Source organism: Amphiprion ocellaris, chromosome 17, assembly GCF_022539595.1.
Source record: "Amphiprion ocellaris isolate individual 3 ecotype Okinawa chromosome 17, ASM2253959v1, whole genome shotgun sequence".
Classification (NCBI taxonomy): Eukaryota; Metazoa; Chordata; class Actinopteri; family Pomacentridae; genus Amphiprion; species Amphiprion ocellaris.
This window is the reverse complement of record NC_072782.1, coordinates 23,906,703-23,929,761: the sequence shown is the minus strand read 5'-3', so window position 1 is coordinate 23,929,761 and position 23,059 is coordinate 23,906,703. Positions and strand designations below refer to the sequence as shown.

At 38.0% G+C, this 23,059-nt stretch overlaps 2 protein-coding genes across 2 annotated transcripts; both read left to right on the top strand.

The window, feature by feature from the left end:
• Positions 1–2,458: 2,458 nt before the first annotated feature.
• derl2 (derlin 2) lies at positions 2,459–10,806 on the top strand. Its single transcript, XM_023284364.3, has 7 exons — positions 2,459–2,604; positions 6,684–6,749; positions 7,140–7,213; positions 7,471–7,564; positions 8,872–9,067; positions 9,204–9,294; positions 10,256–10,806. The coding sequence occupies exons 1-7, from the start codon at positions 2,512–2,514 to the stop codon at positions 10,359–10,361; spliced, it is 720 nt and encodes a 239-aa protein (XP_023140132.1). The 5' UTR covers positions 2,459–2,511; the 3' UTR covers positions 10,362–10,806.
• Positions 10,807–10,946: 140 nt separating this feature from the next.
• On the top strand, positions 10,947–22,481 carry LOC111577882 (SWI/SNF-related matrix-associated actin-dependent regulator of chromatin subfamily B member 1-like). The gene is made up of 9 exons (XM_023284368.3): positions 10,947–12,095; positions 14,212–14,323; positions 15,443–15,551; positions 16,745–16,882; positions 17,225–17,352; positions 17,432–17,598; positions 18,419–18,609; positions 18,919–19,050; positions 19,957–22,481. Exons 1-9 carry the CDS (start codon positions 12,006–12,008, stop codon positions 19,994–19,996), a joined length of 1,107 nt encoding a protein of 368 aa, XP_023140136.1. The 5' UTR covers positions 10,947–12,005; the 3' UTR covers positions 19,997–22,481.
• Positions 22,482–23,059: the final 578 nt, after the last annotated feature.

Sequence of the window (23,059 nt, the reverse complement as noted above, 5' to 3'; positions counted from 1 at the left end):
CACAGAAAATTGGACCTTCCTAGCGTACTTGTGGAGATGCAGGCTGAGGAGGAGTGGAGTCATGCCCAGCATGATGAGAACATCTGGTTGCTCCTCAGCGAGGCAAGAGAGAATGAAGCTGCCTTGCAGCGGGAGGAGATGGCCCAGAATGCTGCCTTCAACCAGTCATTCCTGGGTGTGCTGGGGCAGCTGGGGCAGGCAGTGCTGGGGCAGCTGGGGTAGCTGGGTAGGCAGTGGGCAGCCGGCGAGTGTGAGCGACTCCACCTCCCATAGACTTGAGATTTACAAGTGCTGGTCATATAATTAGAATATCATGAAAAAGCTCATCTTTTGGACAACTGTCAGGTCAGTAGTCTTCCCCATGATTGTGTAGCCTACAGAACTAGGCTGAATGATCATTTAAAGGCCTTTGCAGGTGTTTTGAGTTAATTAGCTGATTAGAGGTGTCTACAATATTGAACCTTTCCACAATATTCTAATTTTCAGAGATACCAAATTTGGGATTTTTGTTAGTATTCAGGTATAATAATCAAAGTTAAGAGAAATAAACATTTGAAATATATCAGTCTCTGTGTAATGAATGAGTATAATATACAAGTTTCACTTTTTGAATGGAATTACTGAAATAATGAACAACTTTTTTCATGATATTCTAATTATATGACCAGCACCTGTAGTTGTATATAGTTTTACTTTTAGCCCTCCACTGTAGGAGAGGCCCACCACAGTTTGTACTTTGCACATTGTAAATAGTTTTGATTTTGCTGCTGACTAATAAACTATTTTGTGACTTATGTGATTGCATCATAACTTCTCATTTTGTCAGAAGAGTCAACAGTCTGAACCAAACAATTCTATATTCCCTAATAATGTATTTGTGTTTAATGGGATTTAACATGTTTTAACACAAACTCCTTTATGGTTCATAATTCCGGTGACTGAATTACACCAAAGCAATACTGATTTATCAAACTGTAATTTTCTTAAAACAGCTGTTTTAATGTTTTGGCGTTTAATTTTTTATTTAATCTTGCTAACCTTCACAAACAAACAATAGCATAGACACATCTACAAAAGTTTATTGTCAGAATTGCATTAAAGAAAACAATAGCGGTCCGGGGACAGAAAAACAGAAGTATAACAAGAAGAATAACTTTGCATGACACGTACTGCATCACCACATGTATCAACATTTGGGAAAGAGGACCGAGTCTTTAGCGGTTGCTAATAAAGTTTTGTTTTATTGAGTATCCAAACCAACGTAGAGGTGAATAGCGCCACCCAGTGTATCGGAATGTGTTCACAAGCTCTGCGTCAATCCATTATCTGGAATCGATTTGCCTTGACTTGATGTGCAGGGTAACCAATCAGGTGTTAGGATCCGCCCACCGACTTTGACGGGCGAGCTTGACAGATAAAATAAATTCATGATCCACTGCAACACAAGGACCATGAAATAATTAATTAAATAGTGAAATAATAAAATATATTTTTTACTTCAAATGAATTGGTATTTTAATGAATTAATGACATATTTAATAACACATTTATGTATTTAATTCCAATTTTAATTAATTAATGACATATTTAATAACACATTTATGTATTTAATTCCAATTTTAATTAATTAATGACATATTTAATTCCAATTTTAATTAATTAATGACATATTTAATTATTTAATGATATATTTATTTAATAACACATTTAACTATTTAATTCCAATTTTAATTAATTAATGAAATATTTAATTCCAATTTTAATTAATTAATGAAATATTTAATTCCAATTTTAATTAATTAATGACATATTTAATTAATTATTTAATGATGTATTTATTTATTTAATGTTGGCACTTTTAGTCCTCCATTCTACTTGAGTGCCATTCTTATTAACAGAATATGGATAAAATAATTTGCTTTTTTTGTAGTCTTCTTTGGAAAACATTCACCATAAGAGTATTTGGTATACTTAATAACAAGTCACTCTGTATCAAAAGCTGGTCAGTAATACATGGTCTCTACGGTTTTTTCCAGGAAGAGGTTATACAATTGTGAATCCTCCTGTAGTCAGGTAAAAAGACAAATGTCTTACTGGAAGAAAAAACACAGCTTGCCAAGGCAACCTCAAACTTCTAATTAATTGTAAAGGCATTAGGGAGGACCTTTATGGAGAGTGACTTTTGTGACTTGAGGTACTGAATAGTATTTTTCTGGAAAACATCTCAACTAAGGCACAAAAAAAGTGTATGATACTATATTTGCTACGAAGACATTATTTGGACTCAAACGAGCATTTTGTGTTTTTGTTTCGTTTTGATTTGTTTCAGACTCGCAAAAAGCGGCGTCTTGTTATCTTACAGGAACTACAAAAACCAAAATAAAAAAAAATAAAGCTAAACACATCTGCTGAAAGCAGTCGTGCGTGGGTCTCACTTTGTCCCACGTTCTTGAACGCAGCTTTGTGAAATGACGTGTCAAGAAAGTGCCGGAAGCTTTCAATCTGTCCAAAATGGCTTACCAGACTTTACAACAGGAGTATCTACAGATTCCTGTTGTTACCAGGGCATACACAACAGCTTGCGTCCTCACAACTGCTGCAGTGGTAAGAACATCTCAAGTGTTCTGTGTGTTCGACAGGATCGTCTGGTGCCGCTTCACACAGCTGGCGTAAGGTCGTTTCTCTCCTGCTAGCTCGGTGGTTTAGCTACAGCCCTGTGAGAGGGATACGTGTCTAAACTCGGTTGTCTACAATGGTAGCAGTATTGTTCAAGGCTCAAAAAGGAGAACCGAGCCAACTGTGGCAGAAGCCCTGGCCTGCATTTAATCAGTCAACCAGCACTATAAGCGCTGGCTATGTTGTGTTTCGGTAGCCTGGCACAATTATGGTGTGTTTTGCTGTTAAGGTAACACTGTGTGCTGTTCAGTGCACAGGGGATCCACAATAAACCGTGTTCAGAATGTTTCTGCTCATAAGATATGTTCACTTTCTTATGTTAAATGTAAGAGATGATATCTTGGAAGTGTAGAAAAGTAAACGTATCAAAAGTAAAAGTCCTCATTTTAGAGTTCTGTACCGTCATAGGTTGTCCTATCGTTTTAGTACTGTTCTACGTATGAACATAAGGTGTATTTTGCTCAATGAAAACCACATTTTGCTCTATGTTGTATAATACATAACATGTTTTGATTACACAGTGCACTTCTAAAGTCCAGTAGGGTGAAACTGGTGTTTTGGCCTTTTGAATTTAAGACAGTAGAGACTGGTCTTTTAAATACCCTCACTGGCCACATTATAAGGCACACCTGTGAAATCTAATGCAAGAGCTCTGCCATGAATTTTTCTTCTGCACTTTAATTTTTTGTTGACATTGTGGAAAAGGTGATGATTCTGCTTTGTGTTTAAAAATGAAGTCATACCGGGCAGTGTTGGTGGTGATGGTGGTGCACTGGACTGCATTTCCTGTTCTTAATATTTTGTCCCTTTCATGCATGTTAATAGGGTAAACAAAATATTACAAACAAAAATGTGGGAGCTTCAGAAAAGTAAAATTTCATAGCAGAGCTGTTCGTTGCAGTGGATTGCAATATAGATGGATTAGTAGGGTGGTTGGATAGATAGATTCACTGTTAACAGTGTAGTGAAATTTCAGTCCACAGTTAGTATACTTTTGAAGGGCATTTTATATGTTGGCATATAAATTTAGATTTGCAATATTAACGAAGTTAAGCTCTCAAATAAATATATAAAAGAAGTGAGTAAACCCCTGTGCAGTATCACAATATCATATGATTCAAAATTGTGTCACCTTACATTAATTGCATTATTTTTGCAATGAGTGGCAGAATATTTACTGTTATTAACAACTAAAAACAAATAATTTAGATATTGCAAACATAGGCCCCAGAACAGAGACTCAGTGCAAGAACACTGAATACATCTGACACCCTAACTCACAAGTTAGAAAAGCTGTGATCACTAAAACAAAATTTAGTAAACCTGTGATTTCCATTTAGCTTACCTGTATGGATAATAATGACCAGGGAACACCAGACCTTTCTCTTTTTTGGACCTATGGGGCTGGGTTTATCTCCATGTCAGCATTGTGGCCTTCACATAAAAAAGAATTACCAGAGCAACAGAAAACTCAGATTGTGAAACTTTGCAAATATGGAAATAGATATAGGAAGATTGCTGACCAACTATACTCAGTGGGTACAGAGTTGTATCAGTAAACAGGAGGTATAGATTGAGTCATAGCACTACTAGTCAGAGCTGCAGTGGCCTTCCTTCTAAATTGATGACACGGATAGTGCACTTTTTTGCACTGTCTAGCTCCAAAAAACGCACAGGCAGCTGCTTCACACTTATCACAGCGATTATCAATTGAAATCAGTTTCAGTGACAGCTCAGAGTGAAAGACATTGCATGATTTGAAACTCTATGAACATCATTGAAAAAAAACTTTTCTTACTGTTTAGCACAAACTTGCTAAAGAACATGAAAAGAAACATGATAGATATTGAAAGCACATCCTTTGGTCAGATGAGACTAAGATTAATTTTTTGAGGCCATATGGGGTCCAGCACAGTTCATGTGAATCTGGACAGCTCTACCACAGTGAACGCATAGTTCTGACAGTGAAACACATAGTTGGAAGTGGAATGATACAGGGCTGCATGAGTGCAAAAGGTGTTAGGGTGGTAACATTTATAGATGGCACTATGAATATCTGTGGATCTACTAAAATATTGACTGACAAGGTGACTTCCACTCTGCAGAAGCTCAGCAGAGCAGGAATATTCTAGCATAACCATTCCAACAATTATGTCAACTGACAACTGAGGTAATGCAATTAATTTAAGGTGATGCAAGGTTAAATCATGAAAAGGGTAGGGTTAGTTACCTTTTAATCTCAATTAAATGTCGTACTCTGTTGAAAGATTTAAATGGAGCTTTCACTGGATTTTTGGGAAACCAAGGGATACAGGAAGTAATGCGTTTGCTGTGTGTTCACATGTTCAGATATTCTGTTAATGACCCTGCACGGAAACATTGTGATTTAAGGAAACACTAATACCCTTTCAGGTGTGAAGATAATGCATTCTGAACTGCAAAAGACACCTGAGCTTATTCAGTAATACCTCTATCGTTTTCCCCAAAATGTCACCCAGCTGACACAATTTACTACAAAGCACCTCACTATCAGCAGATTTAAGCCTTCATTGTACTCCCTTGCTGATGCACACACATACAGCTGTGGACACAGTTGATGCATAGTTGTTGCTATGACACTACTTTCTGGCTTGCTTGGAGAACTCTGTGCCATACATGGCAATAGGTCGCATGTATGTAGTCTGTGCAGACACACTACTACAGAGCATTGTTGCCCTTCCAGTGACATTGTCGAACAGCAGGTACGCAGATTTTGAACTGCATGTAGAGGGGTCCAAGCAGATTCTAGCAAACTTTGGAAGGTGATTAAAAAAAAATATGTGCAGTGTGCATAGTATGCTAGCGAACCCTCACATACTCATAAAAACCAACACTGGCATTATTAATGTAACTCAAGTGATTGTTTTTGGCTGTTGGGTATGAACACAAACTTCTAGCAGCCAAACAAGCAGGACTTTCTTTGATCCACATCAAGCAGCAATGCTTGGGAGCGAAACTATGGAGGGTTTGTCTGTCTTTATATAATTCAGTAATTCAGATGTGCCAGAAGATAACTAAAACATAAAAGTGTTGATAGTTTGAAGTCCAACATTAAGAAATGGTCATTCCCAATAATTTTTTCATCAGTATTCACCAAATTAGTTGTGCGGTATGGAACACAGTTGACAGATGTTCAGCTGGTGTCATTTTTACCTCATGGACCTATGCTGAAGCCTGACACTCTACGGGACTTGACAGAATAGAAAAACTGGGCAGCTAAAATATTTTCTAATATCTCAAAATCACATGGATTAAAATATGTTGTGCTGTTGGCAGCTATGTATGTATGTGAATGAGGAATATAAATGACAGAAGACATTTTAATTTGATGAATAAAGCAGAAGGCAATACGCCTTTCTTAACAGAGTGTGCTAAGCCTTGACTCACATATGTGGACATGGAACTTGGTAAATCCAGTTGGGGAGTCCAAGCATTCCTGCTGATGCTGACAGCAGTGCTGCAACCTGGTGATTACACTTAGTCATGTGGGAGGCTGTGTGTGACTGAGTAGTCTGAAACGAAAGGCAGGTTCTTCCATCTCCTGGCCAAGTGTCTTTATAGGCATTATTTGGATAAATTAGGCACAGATGAAAAAAAAATCTAAATGGCTATTTTCTGGCTTTACTAAGTTAGGAAAAACTTAGGAAAAACGGTCCCACACTGATTGCTAAAGACCTAATTTCCTACAACTCCCTGTATAGGCCCAAAACACTTTCAGTGTAAATACGACTACAGATAGATATCGTGTTATATTCAGACTATAGACTATACTAGCAGGGCTGTGTATAGATTTTCTATTGTTATAGAGATTGGTGTAAAACTGAGAACTGTTTCAGTGTATTTGCAAGCAACAAAATGTTTGGTTTGCATACAGATTTATGTTTTTGGTTGTTAAAGCTGGATCACTTTGTGACATTTTCTTTGTTGTTAGAATTTTTAACATGATTTTTGTTTGTCTTCTCTTACAGCAACTAGAGATCATCACACCTTTTCAGCTATACTTCAATCCGGATTTGATTCTAAGGAATTACCAGGTGAAAAATCTGACCCACTGATTCAAGCACATAACATTTCACACACTTCAGGCTGTTAGTGATCTCAGCTTCCTGACTAGCTTAACTGAAAAGCAGCATCATAGCAAAACATTATTGTCTAATTCTAAGTTTGATTGATTAAATTAATGCGATTAAATAAAAAGAAATGTCTGTGTTGTTGTTTGTCTAGATTGTCTGGTCTTTCTAATCATATTAAAATAAAATAGAATTAGACAATAGTTATCATTCATAATGGCGTCAGTCTCAGGTCAGTATGTTGACTAACTATGGAGCATACAGCGGTTAAGCAAAGCTAGAAAAACATTTTTGAATTAAAGAAATTGCTCTGTGTTATCTGCAGCTGAATCATCTCTCTCTTGCTTTTTCTAGGTATGGCGACTAATAACCAACTTCTTGTTTTTTGGTCCAGTTGGCTTCAATTTCCTGTTCAATATGATTTTTCTGTATCCTTTACAGCTCCAAGTGCCACTGCATTTAGCATCTGTAGTGAGTTTGCATACTTTCTGTTTCGCAGGAGCGGGCTGTATTTGGTTTAAGAGACAGGACAATGAAACTTGACACTAAGATGAAATTTGCATAAACAAATAGATACCATACATGCTGTGGCGCAGCAGTTTTACCCGTTAAGGTAATGATGAGGATCTGAAAAATGTTTCTCACAGTACTTTTGCACAGGTTTTTCTTAACAATCTGCTTTTAGGTACAGATACTGCCGTATGCTGGAGGAGGGATCCTTCAGGGGACGAACGGCTGACTTTGTCTTCATGTTCCTCTTTGGTGGGCTGCTCATGACTGTATCCTTCCTGTGAATCATTCAAAAACCACTTTACCTTATGATTTATTACTTAAATGACCTTCAACACTGACAACTCTCTAGTATAAGTAATACTGCTCTACTTCTACAAATAGTGTGCTTGCGTCCGTGCATGTACACTATTTGTGCACACATTTAAACACAGTATTCATGTTTAAATCTACATATAAGGAAGTAGTATTTGGCAAGAATGCAAATTTGATTTGTGAGAAAACGTTAATTGAAAAATTAAGGTAAGCAAACAGAATGCCACTGCAGATATAAGATGAAGCCATCGGACAAACATCAAGTGCAAAAGAAAAGGATCCTAGATAAAAAGGTTTAAAAAAAAAAAAAAGAAAGGAGGGTTCTAAGATATATAATTACATATGTAGATCTACGCAAAGATCCATCCATTCATTCATTCCGCTTATCCTTCCTCCGCTTGGCCAAGCCACGGAGGCAGCAGACGAAGCAGGTCTTTCCAGACGTCCCTCACCCCAGCAAAGCTTTCCAGCTTCTACTCAAAGATGAGCAGCAAAAACAAAACAAAAAAAAACTACCATCAGTGTGACAATGGGACTAAAACTGAGTACAAAATGCAAAAAATAAATCCATATATATGTCTTGGTGCTATTTAAAAGTTTTATGGAAGTTGGGATGAATGACAAGGAGGCAGTTAAGTTTACACTGTGGGTCTCTTGTCAACACATTGGTCATGTTCCACTGATCGCTTTTCACTATAGCTGTAGTATATATTCATCGTAAGTCAGGTGGCATAGACTCCAGCCCCCCTACCACCCTACAGAGGATTAAGTGGTGTATAGATAATGAATAAATGGATATAGTGACAAGTTTCAAGTGCCATATTACACCACAGTAAGGACAGAGTATAGCACAGTAGTTGAAATGCAATAATGAAGACAATGTGTGATTATATGGCTTTATATCAAGAGTGGAACACTATTACTGAATGCCAAGTAGTGTCCATCAGTGACACACAGGTTAATAGTAACACAGCAGTTGCATGCTATATGACAGGAAGAATGGGACAGTAGAAATGTGACATATAATTTATTAATGCTGTAGAGCAGCAGCATACCAGCAACCACCAGAAACATACCATGAGACTCTGAATGCAGTCCTAGAACAAGAGCAACATACCATCTTAAGTCTTTTCAGACTCAGCACTATTGTTAATAGTGAGGCGTGTCCAGTCTACAACTAACATACAACTCATCGTACATTTTAGAAGCAGCACAAGGAGAGATGTTCGTTAGTGTGACACTGTCTTTAACAAGGTTTCAGATATTTGGCACTTTTGTGAGTCTGGTGTTCCTGGGCCAAGCATTCACCATCATGCTTGTGTACGTATGGAGTCGACGGAACCCAAATGTTCGCATGAATTTCTTTGGCCTGCTCAATTTCCAGGCACCCTTCTTACCTTGGGTGCTGATGGGATTCTCACTTCTGCTGGGCAACTCCATCATCGTGGATCTTTTAGGTGCCTATCACTGCCATCTGCAGTCAATATTTTCAACTTTGCTGATACCTCACGAACCAAAGTGAATAGCATATTTTGTACTGTGTATGATGTATACTTCGTTAGTTAAAATGTGTTTTATTAAATCTGTCTTGAGGTATCGCTGTTGGCCACGTGTACTTCTTCCTGGAGGACGTCTTCCCCAACCAGCCTGGAGGTGGAAGGTGGCTTCAGACCCCATCTATCATGTGAGTCTCTATTTTTTTTTTTAATGCTATTGGTGAGTTAATCAAATGAGATTCAACCTTCAATACACTACGCTCTTTGAAAGTGGGGGAATGAATGGATGAATGTTTTAAGGAGTGGTTCACAATTGGTCTTAAAACAGCACTCGGGGACATGTATAACACTGCTGTAATTTATCCCACTGGCCATACTAGACGTTAAGAGGTCATTCCCAAATCAGTTTCACTTTAAGTAATGGGGGACAATATCCACAGTCCTTGTTCTGAACAAAAACATATGCCAGAGTTCATCTGAAGCCAATGTGAGGTTTCAGCTGACTGTATTGTTTAGATAAAGTATTTACCTTACGACGTTAATGTCTTCAATTTAAAATTCCCCTTTGTGTGGCTGCACCTTCACCCTATCTATATTAGGAAATACTGTCAAAAGACACTAAAAGGTGAATTTTCCAACTACACACAATAACCACAAACATTACATTGTATTAAGAAGGGATTCTTCCATAACCAGCATGATTGCAGCTTTTAAAAAAAAGGTTTTCAATGTAAGTCTGGCACCCAACTGTTATTTTAAGGATAGACTGGAAGAACTGGGACCCGATCCTTTAAAACTTTGTGGGCCAAATGGAATATGGAAATATCTCCTTGGCTCTGCACTCGTGCTTTACCTTGTGCAAAATATTTGTCATACTTGTCACAGTTCTTCCGAATGAGATGGAAGGTCACAGGTTCAGCAAATCTTTAGGAATCCCCCTTTTTGAAACGATTAGTGACCAGTAAATCTGGCCAGTAGTTGCTAGGATGTGTTGGATAGACAGACTGACCAACACATCCATTCTTAGCTTGCACCACAACCAGAGCCCAAAGAACTGTTCACGCAGAGCAGCGTTGTCCGTTTTCGTTTTCCTAACAGTTTCTTTGTGTCTGTAAAATTCCCATATCCTTCTCACGCTGTCTCCCACAGAAAGATGCTGTTTGACACTCCAGAGGAAGATGCCAACTACAACCCTCTGCCTGAGGAACGCCCTGGAGGGTTTGCCTGGGGAGAGGGACAGCGCCTTGGAGGTTAGATACGCCCTCCAGATCATCCCCGATTGTCAGGTCACTTCCAAGGACCTTCTCTCAGAGAGATGAAGGGGACGAACATGGTCTATGTTATTGACATGTTTGTTTAGTTCTGGATGAAAAATGGCAAAGAATCAGAACTGGTTTGGAGATAACCGTCTGTTGTCTGTGTACATGGGCTTTAATCATCCTCAGAAACTCTTCTTGATGCCAGATCATCACTCTAAGACTATTTGAGAGAACACAAGCTACGGATGGAACTTTGGACAGTGAGCTTTTACGCTCAAATAATGTTTGTCTTCATCTCAGAAAAATTAAATATTGACATCCAACTATATGAGTGAGGAAGAATGACAGCAGCAAAATATTATCAAAAAGAATTTATTTAGATGGTGAGTGCATTTTTTTTTCATTTCACTTTTTTAAAGAATAAATGTGTGTGGCAAATGATCCTTTTGTTTCATCTCTTTGAACTGTTGTAGCATTGCTTGAAACTAAGGACGTCTCAACAAATTACATTTCTACAAAAAACATGTCAGTAGAATGGCTCTTGTAACTTCATTTTCTCATTGTAACATACAGATGTCAGGATTTGTTCTATGCCTTCAATTTATTAGTCCAGCTTGTGCTTCACCTTCAGTTAGGGCTATACTCATTTTTTATTTGATACAGCTCTAAGTCACATTCACCACATCACCAGTCCACTCTCCAAAATGACGGAGTCCTGCCTTATATTGGTATGTGAAAATACTTTTGTCTTATTTAATTGAGTGATTGTTCACGTGTTAATGTTTTTTTTGATTGTTTTTTTTTGTTTGTTTGTTTCATATATACTTACATTTGATCTGAAAAAATCTTCATGGGCCTTTAGTTGAATTTCTGTTGCTGGTTGAGAAGAGGAATAGAGACAAATGAGCACAGCATTTTTTTGTGGTGCATCTGATTGTGTTCTGTTTTATTTTAAAGTTATTAATAATGTCAAGAAAACATTGATACAGTTGAGGTTATTTTTTGTTGCTGCAGGTGTAAATAATTTTTCAAACAACAACATTAAGGGACTATGCAGGTATCCCTTAATGTCAGAATCAATGCACTGTATTTTTCAGTGTCCTTTTTTTACAACTAATTCCTCTGTTTGGGCGTGTTTTGCATGTTTTGTTTTAAACTAATTAAATAGTACATTTTCACAGCACATTTAATTTACAAGGAAATGTGAGTACTGCTTAAAGAGAAGAAAATGCTGGAGAAACTCTGCATTAAATCGGATTTTATTATAGATCAGTGGGGGCGCTGATGAGCCATAGCAATTGTTCATCTACCTTGATAAAACGAAGAGTTTTATCCAATGCAGCGTTTAAGATTTTCGGGAAAACTCCTGACAAAGATTGGATGTTTTTACTTAACATGCTTTCCGAAATGGAACACATGCATCAGCGGCTATAGTTTGCACATCATCTTGGTTACTCTTTTTGTTATTTTACACTGACTGAGCCGACATCCCCTCAGACAGTGTGTTCTTACACGCAGAAAGCTGAAGAAAGCGCGATTTTTATGGGGATGCTCTGATTTCGGAGCTTTACCGTGGGTCTCGAACGCACCTGAAGAAGAGAAGGCTACTTATTAGTTAGCTGGATAGCGACTGCGGGAAGATGCAATTGGCTTTAAGTAAAACATTTGGCCAGAAGCCAGTCAAATTTCAGCTAGAACAAGATGGGGACTTTTACATGGTGGGGTCGGAGGTATGTAACTCTCGGTTCATTGACTTTCAGTGCTCAGCACCCCAGTGCTAGCCTCAGTTATCCATTCTTCTAGCTAGTTGATGCTAACATGCTAACGAGCCCCACTGATGGTTTAATAAAGAAATGCTTGAAAACGAATAATACGCTCCAGGTTAACTAACATCATAATGTCAGGACAACAACCGGCAAATCAAACATACATTTAAAAAGTACGTTGTTTTAAACTAAATGCCAGATGGCTTTTCTTGTTTTGCAGCAACTTCTTATTCCAGCCTGCTGTAGTGGTAGTTTCTTTAGTAAGTTGTGCTTCCCCACTCAGTTACATCGACATTAAGTAACATGCGAAAAAGTAAGTTACTGTTGTTGAGAAAAATGCATATGCATCTAAATGTATACTGGCTTCAGACATTTGATCACACTAGATTTGAACCTGCCATTTGCACTGTTTTCTGTACAAGCTTGACTAAAAAAAAATACATTTATAGCCAAGCTGCTTATTCAGATTTTGTTTTCTACTGTATCGACTAGCCGGGTTTGAAAGACTTCAAAAACAAAGCGCCAGGTTTTTATGGTCTTTGTATCATCTGTACTGTAGAAAATACTTTTTTTAAAAAAGAATGTATTAAAGAACAACTCCAACTTTTGCCAGTTGTTGAAGTTAACAGTAAGTAACCCAGTTTTGGCACTGACAAAATGCTTAGAACTACAACACACAGCCTTTAGGACTCTAAGGAACCCAGTGGAAGAAACTCCTGTGGTCTTATGAGACCAACGTTTTGTGGCAAAGAATATTTCTCATATCCACGATGCCATTCTTTAAAGGACCAGTGTCTTCTTTGAGCTATTGATGTGTATGGGGTTTCTCATTACAAATATATACAATTATGACTAGTTGTTATTCCTGTTTTCATATATGTGCAACTTAGTTTTGACTAATCACAAGTGTAGTCCAAGATATATTTAATTACTCTTTATTCAAGATATTTACATTGTTCTTTTTAGATAGCCTATATTAAGTTTGAATGATGTGTAGATATCTCAAACTGGAATTGTGACTAGTCCAAGAGGTATCTTGAACTCAAATTTTGACCAGGTGAAACTACAGGATGTCAGACTGACTGCCAGGAACTGCTTGCCTTTTAAAAATGCTATCGGACATATGTGTTCCTGCCTTACCACAGCAGCATGAGGGCACAATTGTAGTAAATTCTGACCACAAATTCAATTCAATTTTATTTATATTGCGCCAGTTACAAGTCAAATTGTCTCAAGACGGTTTACAGTACCCATATGCCCTTTGTTGATATCTAGTCTCAACAAAGCTGTCATTCTCCAAAGCCGCTCTTGCTTCTGTTAAAATTGTTTAAATGCTCTGTTAGACAAGTGTCCAATGGGAAGCCTGGAATGACAGCGACGAGCACAACAGTACGAACCAGTCATAATGGCGTTTGAAATATCTGTAACTATTATTTTGGTCCAAACTGAATTGCAGATGTCTTTGTTGTTTTGATCAGAATGATAGATGTCTGAATTAAAAATTGTGACTCAGTGTTACGTTAACTTGTCAAAATGACTTTTGTTGATATCTGTAATTTTATTTTCAGGTAGTCATACTCTGCTGTTAAATGTTCAAACAGCTTGCATGAACTGTAGCTTTTTGAACATCCTCATTGTGAAGGATAATGGTGGCAGAATTGTGATATGGTAATGCTTCTCCGCAGCAGGAAGTGGAAGCCTTGTGAGGGCAGAGGGTCAGTCATTGACGCAGGAACTTGAAGTGAAATCTGCAGGAATAACTTGACATACAGAGAGGAGTTTGAGTGTACAAACATCTATGGAGCTCCATCTTCTAGCTGTGAGGAAAGAGTACTAACCACTGAGCCACTGTGCTGCCCTAGTCTGAATGCATTTAAGAAAATTATCTCCGAATCCAAATCTACCGAAGATATTAAACCTGAATGGTTACTTTTAATTTCATGTCTGCAAGTTTCAGTGTTGTTTGAATCACAGTAAATCTTTGGAGATGTTTTTTGCTGCTTTTTTTATTTACATGTTTCTGTGTTTGGTTGACTTTTTGGCATTTGTATTACTAAAAAATGTGCCTTCTGCTGTCAAGGTTGGAAACTATCTGCGGATGTTCAGAGGCTCTCTCTATAAGAGATACCCATCTTTATGGAGGAGGCTGGCCTCTGTGGAGGAAAGGAAGAAAATTGTAGCTTCATCACATGGTGAGTAGCTTGTCTGGTTTTACACATTCAGTCAATACACAGAGCCTGTAGGGCTTTGTAACCAGTTATAAGGCCCTTTTTCAATGCAGGAACTTGCTAGGGTTGACTGAACCTTTTAATGTGTTCCAACTACAAGAAATGTCCCTGTAGAACCTCTTTCATAGCTGTTTTTATGGAAGAAAAAAGTACCTACTAGTAGTCCTAGGATACAGGGGTGGTTCCTGCAGTCAGAAAATACTCAAAGGTTTCAGCCGCATTAAAAAGGGTTGTAAGTCCCAGCAGTGGAAAATGGCTGTATGCTGGAGTACTGTTGACCCCTGGCACTTTTGGTAAAATAGTATCCAGTAATTAACATAGAGACAGATAGAGTTCAAACTGCATAGCTCCAAACGTCAGTATTAGAAGAATCCGAATCCGAATGATTTATTGCCAAAAAGGTTTAACCATACCAGGAATATGACTTGGTGTTTTTTTTTTGTTTGGTTTTTTTTTTGTGGTCTGCATTTATTCTCATTGTTTAACTCCACAAAAGGGGTGTCAACATTATATGAGATTGCTGCATATTTTAGTTTTGCAGCCAAATATTTTCATAAATATAAAAATATATGACTTGGTGTTTCGGTGTGAAGTACTTTCCTTTACACACTATGTAAAAATAGCCAAGTAAAGTCCTACTTTTTTTTATTCTAGTAAAAGTATGAAAGTATTATGTGCAAACAGTAGGATCAAAGAGAAATACTACAAAGGAAGAATTCCCCTTTTATATCATATTAAGACATTGTTCTTCTCTTGTCATACAAGGTCAACTTTTTTGATATACTGGGCCTTTATTCTATGGTGATGTATATTTCACCTAAATCGATCAAATGTTTTCGTGTAGAATCCAATAGTATAGTATAGTTGTTTTAGTATAATGAAATAAAAAGTACAATATTTTTCTCAGAAATAAAATTAAAGTATTTGTGTAGCACAAACTGTAAAGTAACTCAAAATTATTCTGGAGTACAGCACTCGAGGACATGTTTCTGATCTTTCACCACCGCCATATATGTTGCCATGATATCTAGCACTCTAATTCTGAGCAAAGCTCGACATGTTTTTTCCTATGTCCATGTGTAGCTACCAGTGTTACTTTGCTGAAGGCTTCAGAATGTGAAGAGATCTTTGAGGGTAATGATGAGAAATACAAGGCGGTGTCCATCAGCACAGAGCCCCCAGCCTACCTCAGGTAAAAAGTGTGAGAGTGTGTGAGAGTGTGTGAGAGTGTGTGAGAGTGTGTGAGAGTGTGTGAGAGAGAGAGAGAGAGAGAGAGAGAGAGAGAATTGTGATAGCATTTCAAGCAAAAGTCTGCTAGGATAAATTGAAGCAAATTGATGACAATCTCACTCTGTCAGACCAGATAAAATTTCCTTATCACTTTCAGCACAGCACAAGTCTGGAAGTCTGGACTGCATGCTGTCATGTTAACCAATAGACATACACAAACAACACGCTTCATATTGTGTAAAGTGATTTGGAGATATAGACATATCAGCACCAATATTGGTCCAAAAACGAAGCAGTATGTTTTTCTTCTTCTGTTGTTGGAGCTAGTTGGTTAACTCGTCAACAGGCTACTTGGATAAGCAGCGGCCAAAACTAATTAACACTATGAGTACATCACCTGGTGAAATGAACAATAATCAAGGTTGTTATGAGCAGCTGTGCTGTGAGATCAGCTGTACTGATAATGTTAGAGGTCAAAGGCTTGTTGTATTCGAGTGTAGTCCTAAAGTATCTGAAGCTGCAAAGAGCTAAAAATATTAGTACAATATAAAAACACTCAGCAAAACAGCTGTGTCGTAGCTGGGTGTTGTAAACACAAGGAGCCAGGGATCATTTTCAGGGATATCTCTAAAATGCTATTTATTAGACAAAAGACTTAGACCTCCAGATATGACCAAACGCTTAATGATAATTTAAGGGCTGGATCCGAATATTTGGTCATGACGGTGGTATCTGAATATTTAAGATCCCCTCACATCTGTCGGACGTTATGAAGCGAACCAAATATTCAGATATTCGTCATTAATCGGGGCCGAATATCCGGAGCCCAGAAACTGCTATTCGGGCCAGCCCTAGATAATTTACAGATTACTGACCACATTTTGTCCAACAGGCTTCTGTTTGTTCTGGCTTTATTTTTCAGTGAAAATGACAGAGATGACATTATTTAGTTGCACTGTGGGAAATGAAGCTTCCAGCTGTTAAGTTTGACCCATATACAAGATTGAAAGTTTTTCAGCCTCTACTGTGCTGATTTTGTTTGCGACAATCTGTTCCTTTTGAGACCAGCAACTTTATAGACATACTTATTTTCCAGCACACTCATGACATAGCTGCTCAATATTTCTTTCATTTTTTTGTACCTTTTCTAATAAGGGAGCAAAAAGCAAAGAGGAGCAGTCAGTGGGTCCCCACACTGCCCAACAGCTCTCACCATCTAGATGCTGTGCCTTGTTCAACCACCATCAACCGTAACCGAATGGGCCGTGACAAGAAGAGGACCTTCCCCCTGTGGTGAGAAAGCTTTTTGTTTTCTTTGTTGTTGTGTTTTGTGTATTTAGTCAATCCTGTTGCACATTTTCTGCTTGTACTTCAGGTTGCTACAATAACTCTTTCATTACACATACACTACCAGTCAAAAATAAAGAAAAACCATTAAATGAAAAGGTGTGTCCAGACTTTGGACTGGTAGTGTATATAATTGAGGGTTGTATTGATATAGGCTTAGAAAGTTAATCTATTCTTTAAGCAGTACTGATGTTGATTTGAGAATGACCAAATTATGTTGAACAAACATAAGAAGAATTGCTTTGTCGAAGAAAAACAGTGAACTGAAAAGTTGTGTAAATTTCTCAGCTTTGATGACCACGACCCTGCAGTCATCCATGAGAACGCAGCACAGATAGAGGCACTGGTTCCCATTCGTCTAGACATGGAGATAGACGGGCAGAAACTACGAGATGCCTTCACATGGAACATGAATGGTAAATATATCCCCACTGGTTTGCCAACACCCGAAACATCCTGTGTGTCTCCTGTCTCATTTCTCTGCCTTCTCCTTAGAGAAACTGATGACCCCAGAGATGTTTGCGGAGATTTTGTGTGATGACCTGGACCTAAATCCTCTGGCCTTCGTCCCAGCTATTGCCTCGGCTATTCGTCAGCAGATTGAGTCCTACCCCACTGACAGCATACTCGAAGAGCAGGCAGACCAGAGAGTAATCATCAAGGTAGATGCCACACCTAAGCAACAAGCCTAATTATGTGACCCCACATTTAACTTGCCAAGCTTTTTTTGTCCACAAGTTTTTAACACAGAGGGATTAATCAAGTCTATCGTATCATATCTTATCCTAGCGTATCTTATCATATTATATTATTCTTGTATTTAAATATATCATGTCTGTGTATCCATGTTTGCCTGAGCCATGAGTTGGAGAGTATCCACTGCTGCATCTCTAGCTGTTGATGAGCAGTCAAATCAGCAGCATAGAATATGATGACTATCTCTAATAGCTGACAGAAAACCTATACACCTGCCTCCATAATGATGGTAATAGTAACATTTAAACTGTGCTGATTTTTTTTCCCCCATTTGAACCATTCAAAGACATACATATGAATTCCCACTCCTATTTCTAGCTACATAGCTAAAGCTTTACTTTAATATTCCACTCCTGGCTTATATGGAGGCAAGAATAAGTAAGTTATTTTAAGTTTGAAGTTGAGCCTGGTTTCTGTTTTGTTTTTTATATTTGATTGGCAGACAAACAGGGAAATCTCAGTATTGACAAGACAGACAAATCTAAAATATGCATACTATTTTATTGTAGAAATCATGTTAAAAAGTTGCCTTTCAACGACTGTCTCTTTCACATGAGGGCACCTTTTGTGGAGGAAAACCTCAACTTCACTGTGTGGAAGTGACTAACTTGATGCAGATTAGAAGCTACCATTTTGATGAACATAAGGGAGTCCAGGTCAGATAGAGTTCAGAATAAGGTGACGAAAACAACACAGATGTACATGCTGCTCTTATGTTTTCCGTAGCTGAATATCCACGTGGGTAACATCTCTCTGGTAGACCAGTTTGAGTGGGACATGTCAGAGAGAGAGAACTCTCCAGAGTCATTTGCACTGAAGCTGTGTTCTGAGCTGGGCCTAGGCGGAGAGTTTGTCACCACTATTGCCTACAGCATTCGAGGTCAGCTCAGCTGGCACCAGAGGACCTACGCCTTCAGGTAACTCACCCACTCTGTTTCAAGTCCTGTTAGAATTACAGGGCTCAGCAGTCTACACACGCAGTTTTGCATGCAAAGGGAAGGTAAACCTGATACATACATCCTATATAAGCATGCTAACGAACCACGTAACAACAAACTTCCTCTAGAATCACACCATTAAATGATTTTTAAGAACCCTACTTCTTGTCTTTGCAGTACACTGGTGTCTCGTTCTCAGATTGCTGTATTTCTACCTTTAGTGTGCTAACGGTACATGGATTTCTATGGTGGACTGATTTATTAATGCCATGCTTGTAATTTGTTCAGTGAGAACCCACTCCCCACAGTAGAGATTGCCATCCGCAACACAGGCGATGCAGACCAGTGGTGCCCTCTGCTGGAGACCCTCACAGATGCCGAAATGGAGAAGAAGATCCGAGACCAAGACAGGAACACGAGGTGAGACAATCGGATACAGACAGATGATTGAATAAATTAAATAAATTTACTGTTTCTGTTGTCAGACTGACAATTATGAGATCTGTGGTTAAAAGGATATCAAAGAATAAAATGTAGCTGCCATATAAAGTTATCCCTGAAAATTTCTTTGAAAAATTCTTTTTGATAGATAAAACATAATTGCTGGTACAGCAGCACATTTGCTAAATATTTTTGGATTTGCATCTGAATTGTGTAAGAGTCAAATTAGTGGGCTAATAAATAGGCAGAGAGACTAATTACCAAGGTACCAGCAAGCTCACATACAGTGGGAGTGTGACTTCAGTCGTTGCAAAAGATACCATCACTCCACTATGTCTGCACACAGTAGATAGTTGTTTGCTACTCTACCAATGTTCATCAGAAAATAGTGAATTATGTACATTATTATTCTCTAATAAACATACTCCAGTTGCTTCATTTTTTCTATACAATAATCACTCCCAAAGTTTAAGTTTATTATTCTAGAAAACTGGAAAAGTACAACCTTTGAGGAGCTAGAACAAATGAGTTTTGATCAACAGCAGTTCATAAGTTGTCAAAATTGCTGCCATTAATTTTCTGTCAATCAACAAACTGATCAACTAATCAGTTCAGCTCTAGAGTATTGTTGGATTCATAGGTGCCAGGGAAGATATTGCTGTTCTGTATTTTGGGGGTCTGACAAAATATTTTTGACTAGAGGCTCTTCGAGGGTTGATTTGTCCGTGGTGGTATGTCTTTGTTTTGGGATCTAAAGACTCAGAATCTTAACTCAGGGCTAAAAAAAAAAATCTGAGCTTTCATGAAAGAAACTTTTTGTCACAGATTTCTCCTACAGTTTTTACGGGATTTTCATATTAATGTGAATGAACTCTGTTTTTATAGGCGCATGAGACGATTGGCCAACACCGCCCCTTCCTGGTAGAAAGAAACAAGAAGTTGCATCAGGCAATGTGTCCTCTGGAGACTCTTGTTACTCTGGAGTGATCAAGTAATTAGAGTGTTACACACACACACACACACACACACACACACACACACACACACACACTTATCATTCTTAAAACATTGACAAAGCATCTGTGTGGTCAGTCTCCATGGACACCTCACTGACTGAACATACATCCAGACATTCCTCTGCACACAGTTTACTGTCACCATGTTTCACTCTCATTAGCTACTCAGTCATGGCAGCAGCTCACATCTAACTAACTAGTGTTTATTACTGCAGGAGATTCATCTGATATCTGTTACACACACACAATACACCATGCAACACTCACTGTACACCTGTCGGGTGAAAACACTTGTCATTGTGTTTAATGTATCTGTGTGGATGGTTAGTGAAATGACGCCCTGAATCTGTGACCTCACACTAATCTAGGCAGCATTTGTATAAGACTGAATGGTGCCCAGCATTTGGTCTGTGCAGCTCTGACAACTACAAGTTTAACATCTTCAGGTTACTAACAGAGAAATGACATTTTCTCTATCTGTTATCATTTGCACCACAGCTGAAAGGCAGAAGTATCAGATTAATTTAGATCCTGTCCTAACCAGCATCTAGCATTGCGATGCACAGCAGTTTAACCAGTAGGAGAGGGCACACACGGATGCAGCTAACATTAATGGTGGCTCAGAAGAATGACTAATTACTTGGAAAATGTATTCATTGTCTAAGTCATTTCCCAATCAAAAATAGTTAAGAAATGTCAATCTTTTTATTTTTAAAGATTCTAATGTGAGAGGAACTGCTGCTCTTTTTCCATATATAATTTTAAACTGATTCATTTTGGATTTTGGACTGTTGTTGCTGAGATAAAACGAATTTTTGACGATATACCCATGGTACGGAGTTCCAAAAGGGTCACTATGCCTACTTCTGAACCTTCTGTGATGTTGCATCCACTCACACTGTGGCCAGAGCTAGCAGTGGTCTGTTCCTTATTAGAGCTGTCAGGATCCCAAAACTTGATAGTCGGTACGAATAAGATTGACATTCTGTAATTCTCTGTACCAGAAATAATAAATTAATTGACTGCACTTTGTGAACATTGTGTGTTGAATATTGCTACAGCAGATGCAGCTGCCACCAATCACAAACCACAACATTAATATTTCCGGATGTGAACATTGCAACGACATGCTGTTAATATAAAGTAACAACTGAAACTGTCCCCTTTAGCTCTGTGGACAAATCTAGATATCTGTCTCTGAGCTGCCTAGATCTCTGCTTAGATCTGTTTGATGTGTTTCGTACTTCCACTAAAAATACAAAATATGCCCGTGCTTTTTTTTTTTTTACCCAAGTGTGGGCAGACTTGTTACTGCAACTGCACTTGCCACCACCATTCCATTATTTTTATTATACAGTATCCCTAGTACCCTCTGAATCCATTGTACCTTCATTACCCACAGTGCCATAGCAAATAAGGACCATCACATTTCCATAAATTTGGTATTAGCTTGGTACTAAAGTACTGGTTCTTGTTACATAATACATAGTAGTAGTGATATTGCAGCTCAGTTTACCTCTATGGATCAGAGGAAATGCGGATGAGGAGGTAATATAAAAGAAACTAAACTTCCTGCCATGATCTGTTTGACGCTCCAGACCATTGGCTCAGGTTGGAATGAACATTCATTCACTACTTTTGAGATTTTATATACTTTAAGAATTCAAACTGGACTTCTATATTTTAACGTTGCCAATAAACAACACTCTGAGCATTATGCCTGTATGTGTGGGTTTTGGAAAGTAGGATGAGGAGAGCCAAAAAATAAAGGATGCTCTAAACAAACAAAGAAAAAAATGTAATAACTTCAAAAATGCATTAATTACATCCAAATCCTACATGTAGGTATTTTAATAAATGTTGGTGATTGGCTGCTTCTCTGTTCTGTGGCTGTTAGTGTGACTGCCTGACACTCCCTGGTAATAATACAGTCGTTTACACCAGGACTTCTCACGTTGGCTGCGGTTCAGATCTGTTAAATGTTTGCAGCCAATCAGGACTGAGCTGATTAGATTATAGCATGTAGACTCTGTTCTGGTCTTTATTACCGATTCTGATCAGTTGCGTGCACCACTGTCCATCTGCATGCCGAAACATAGTTAATTCATACTGTACCCTGTGCATGACGGACTGACTGTCCCCACTGTTACTTCTGTTTGCTCTGTGCCTCACATTTTATCAGTGTCAGCACAGTAGAGGGAGAAAACAAGCTGACAAGAACCAATGGTGTCTTTTAACGTGTTGATTTTCAACTTGAACATACTTTAAAGAATGATGTTTATGTATGTACTGTTGCTTCTCATTCTCTTCTTTTGTAAAATTGCTTTACCTTTATAGTGGATTGTTTTTTTTAATATGAAAAATAACAATAAATAGAACTTGTTGGAAAGAGTCTTTCTTATTGACCCGTGTTTGATTTTAATTTTCATGTTTTGTTAATTTCTCTCATGAGATAATTAGGAAAGGTCCATCTGCCAGGTCAGTGAATAATGCTGAAATGATTTTGTCAGAAAAAAACAAATACAGCTTATCAACCAGTGAACATTTCATTTCTAGGATGCTTCCTGTGTTTTTTGTTTCAAAAAATGCAGAAAGAATCAAACATCCAGAAAAAGTTAGGTTTTTTTTTTTTTTTGCTTTTGTCTTTTTGTTTTGTGCAGAAAAATCATAAATGTAGAAAAAAGACAATGAAGCACATAGTTGAAAGTGTGATGATATGGACCTGCATGAGTGCAAAATGTGTTGGGAAAATGACATTTATTGATGGAACAATAAATGTCTGTGGATCGACCAAAACACTGGCTGACAAGAAGACTCCCATACTGTAGAAGCTCAGCAGAACAAGAATATTCCAGCATAACAATCCAAAGTAAAATCTCAAAATCTCACAAGAGCTTTTAAAAACAAAAAGGTGAAAACCTTGACCGTGCTTGGATTCAGGAGAATCTTATACTTTTTATCCATTACATTTG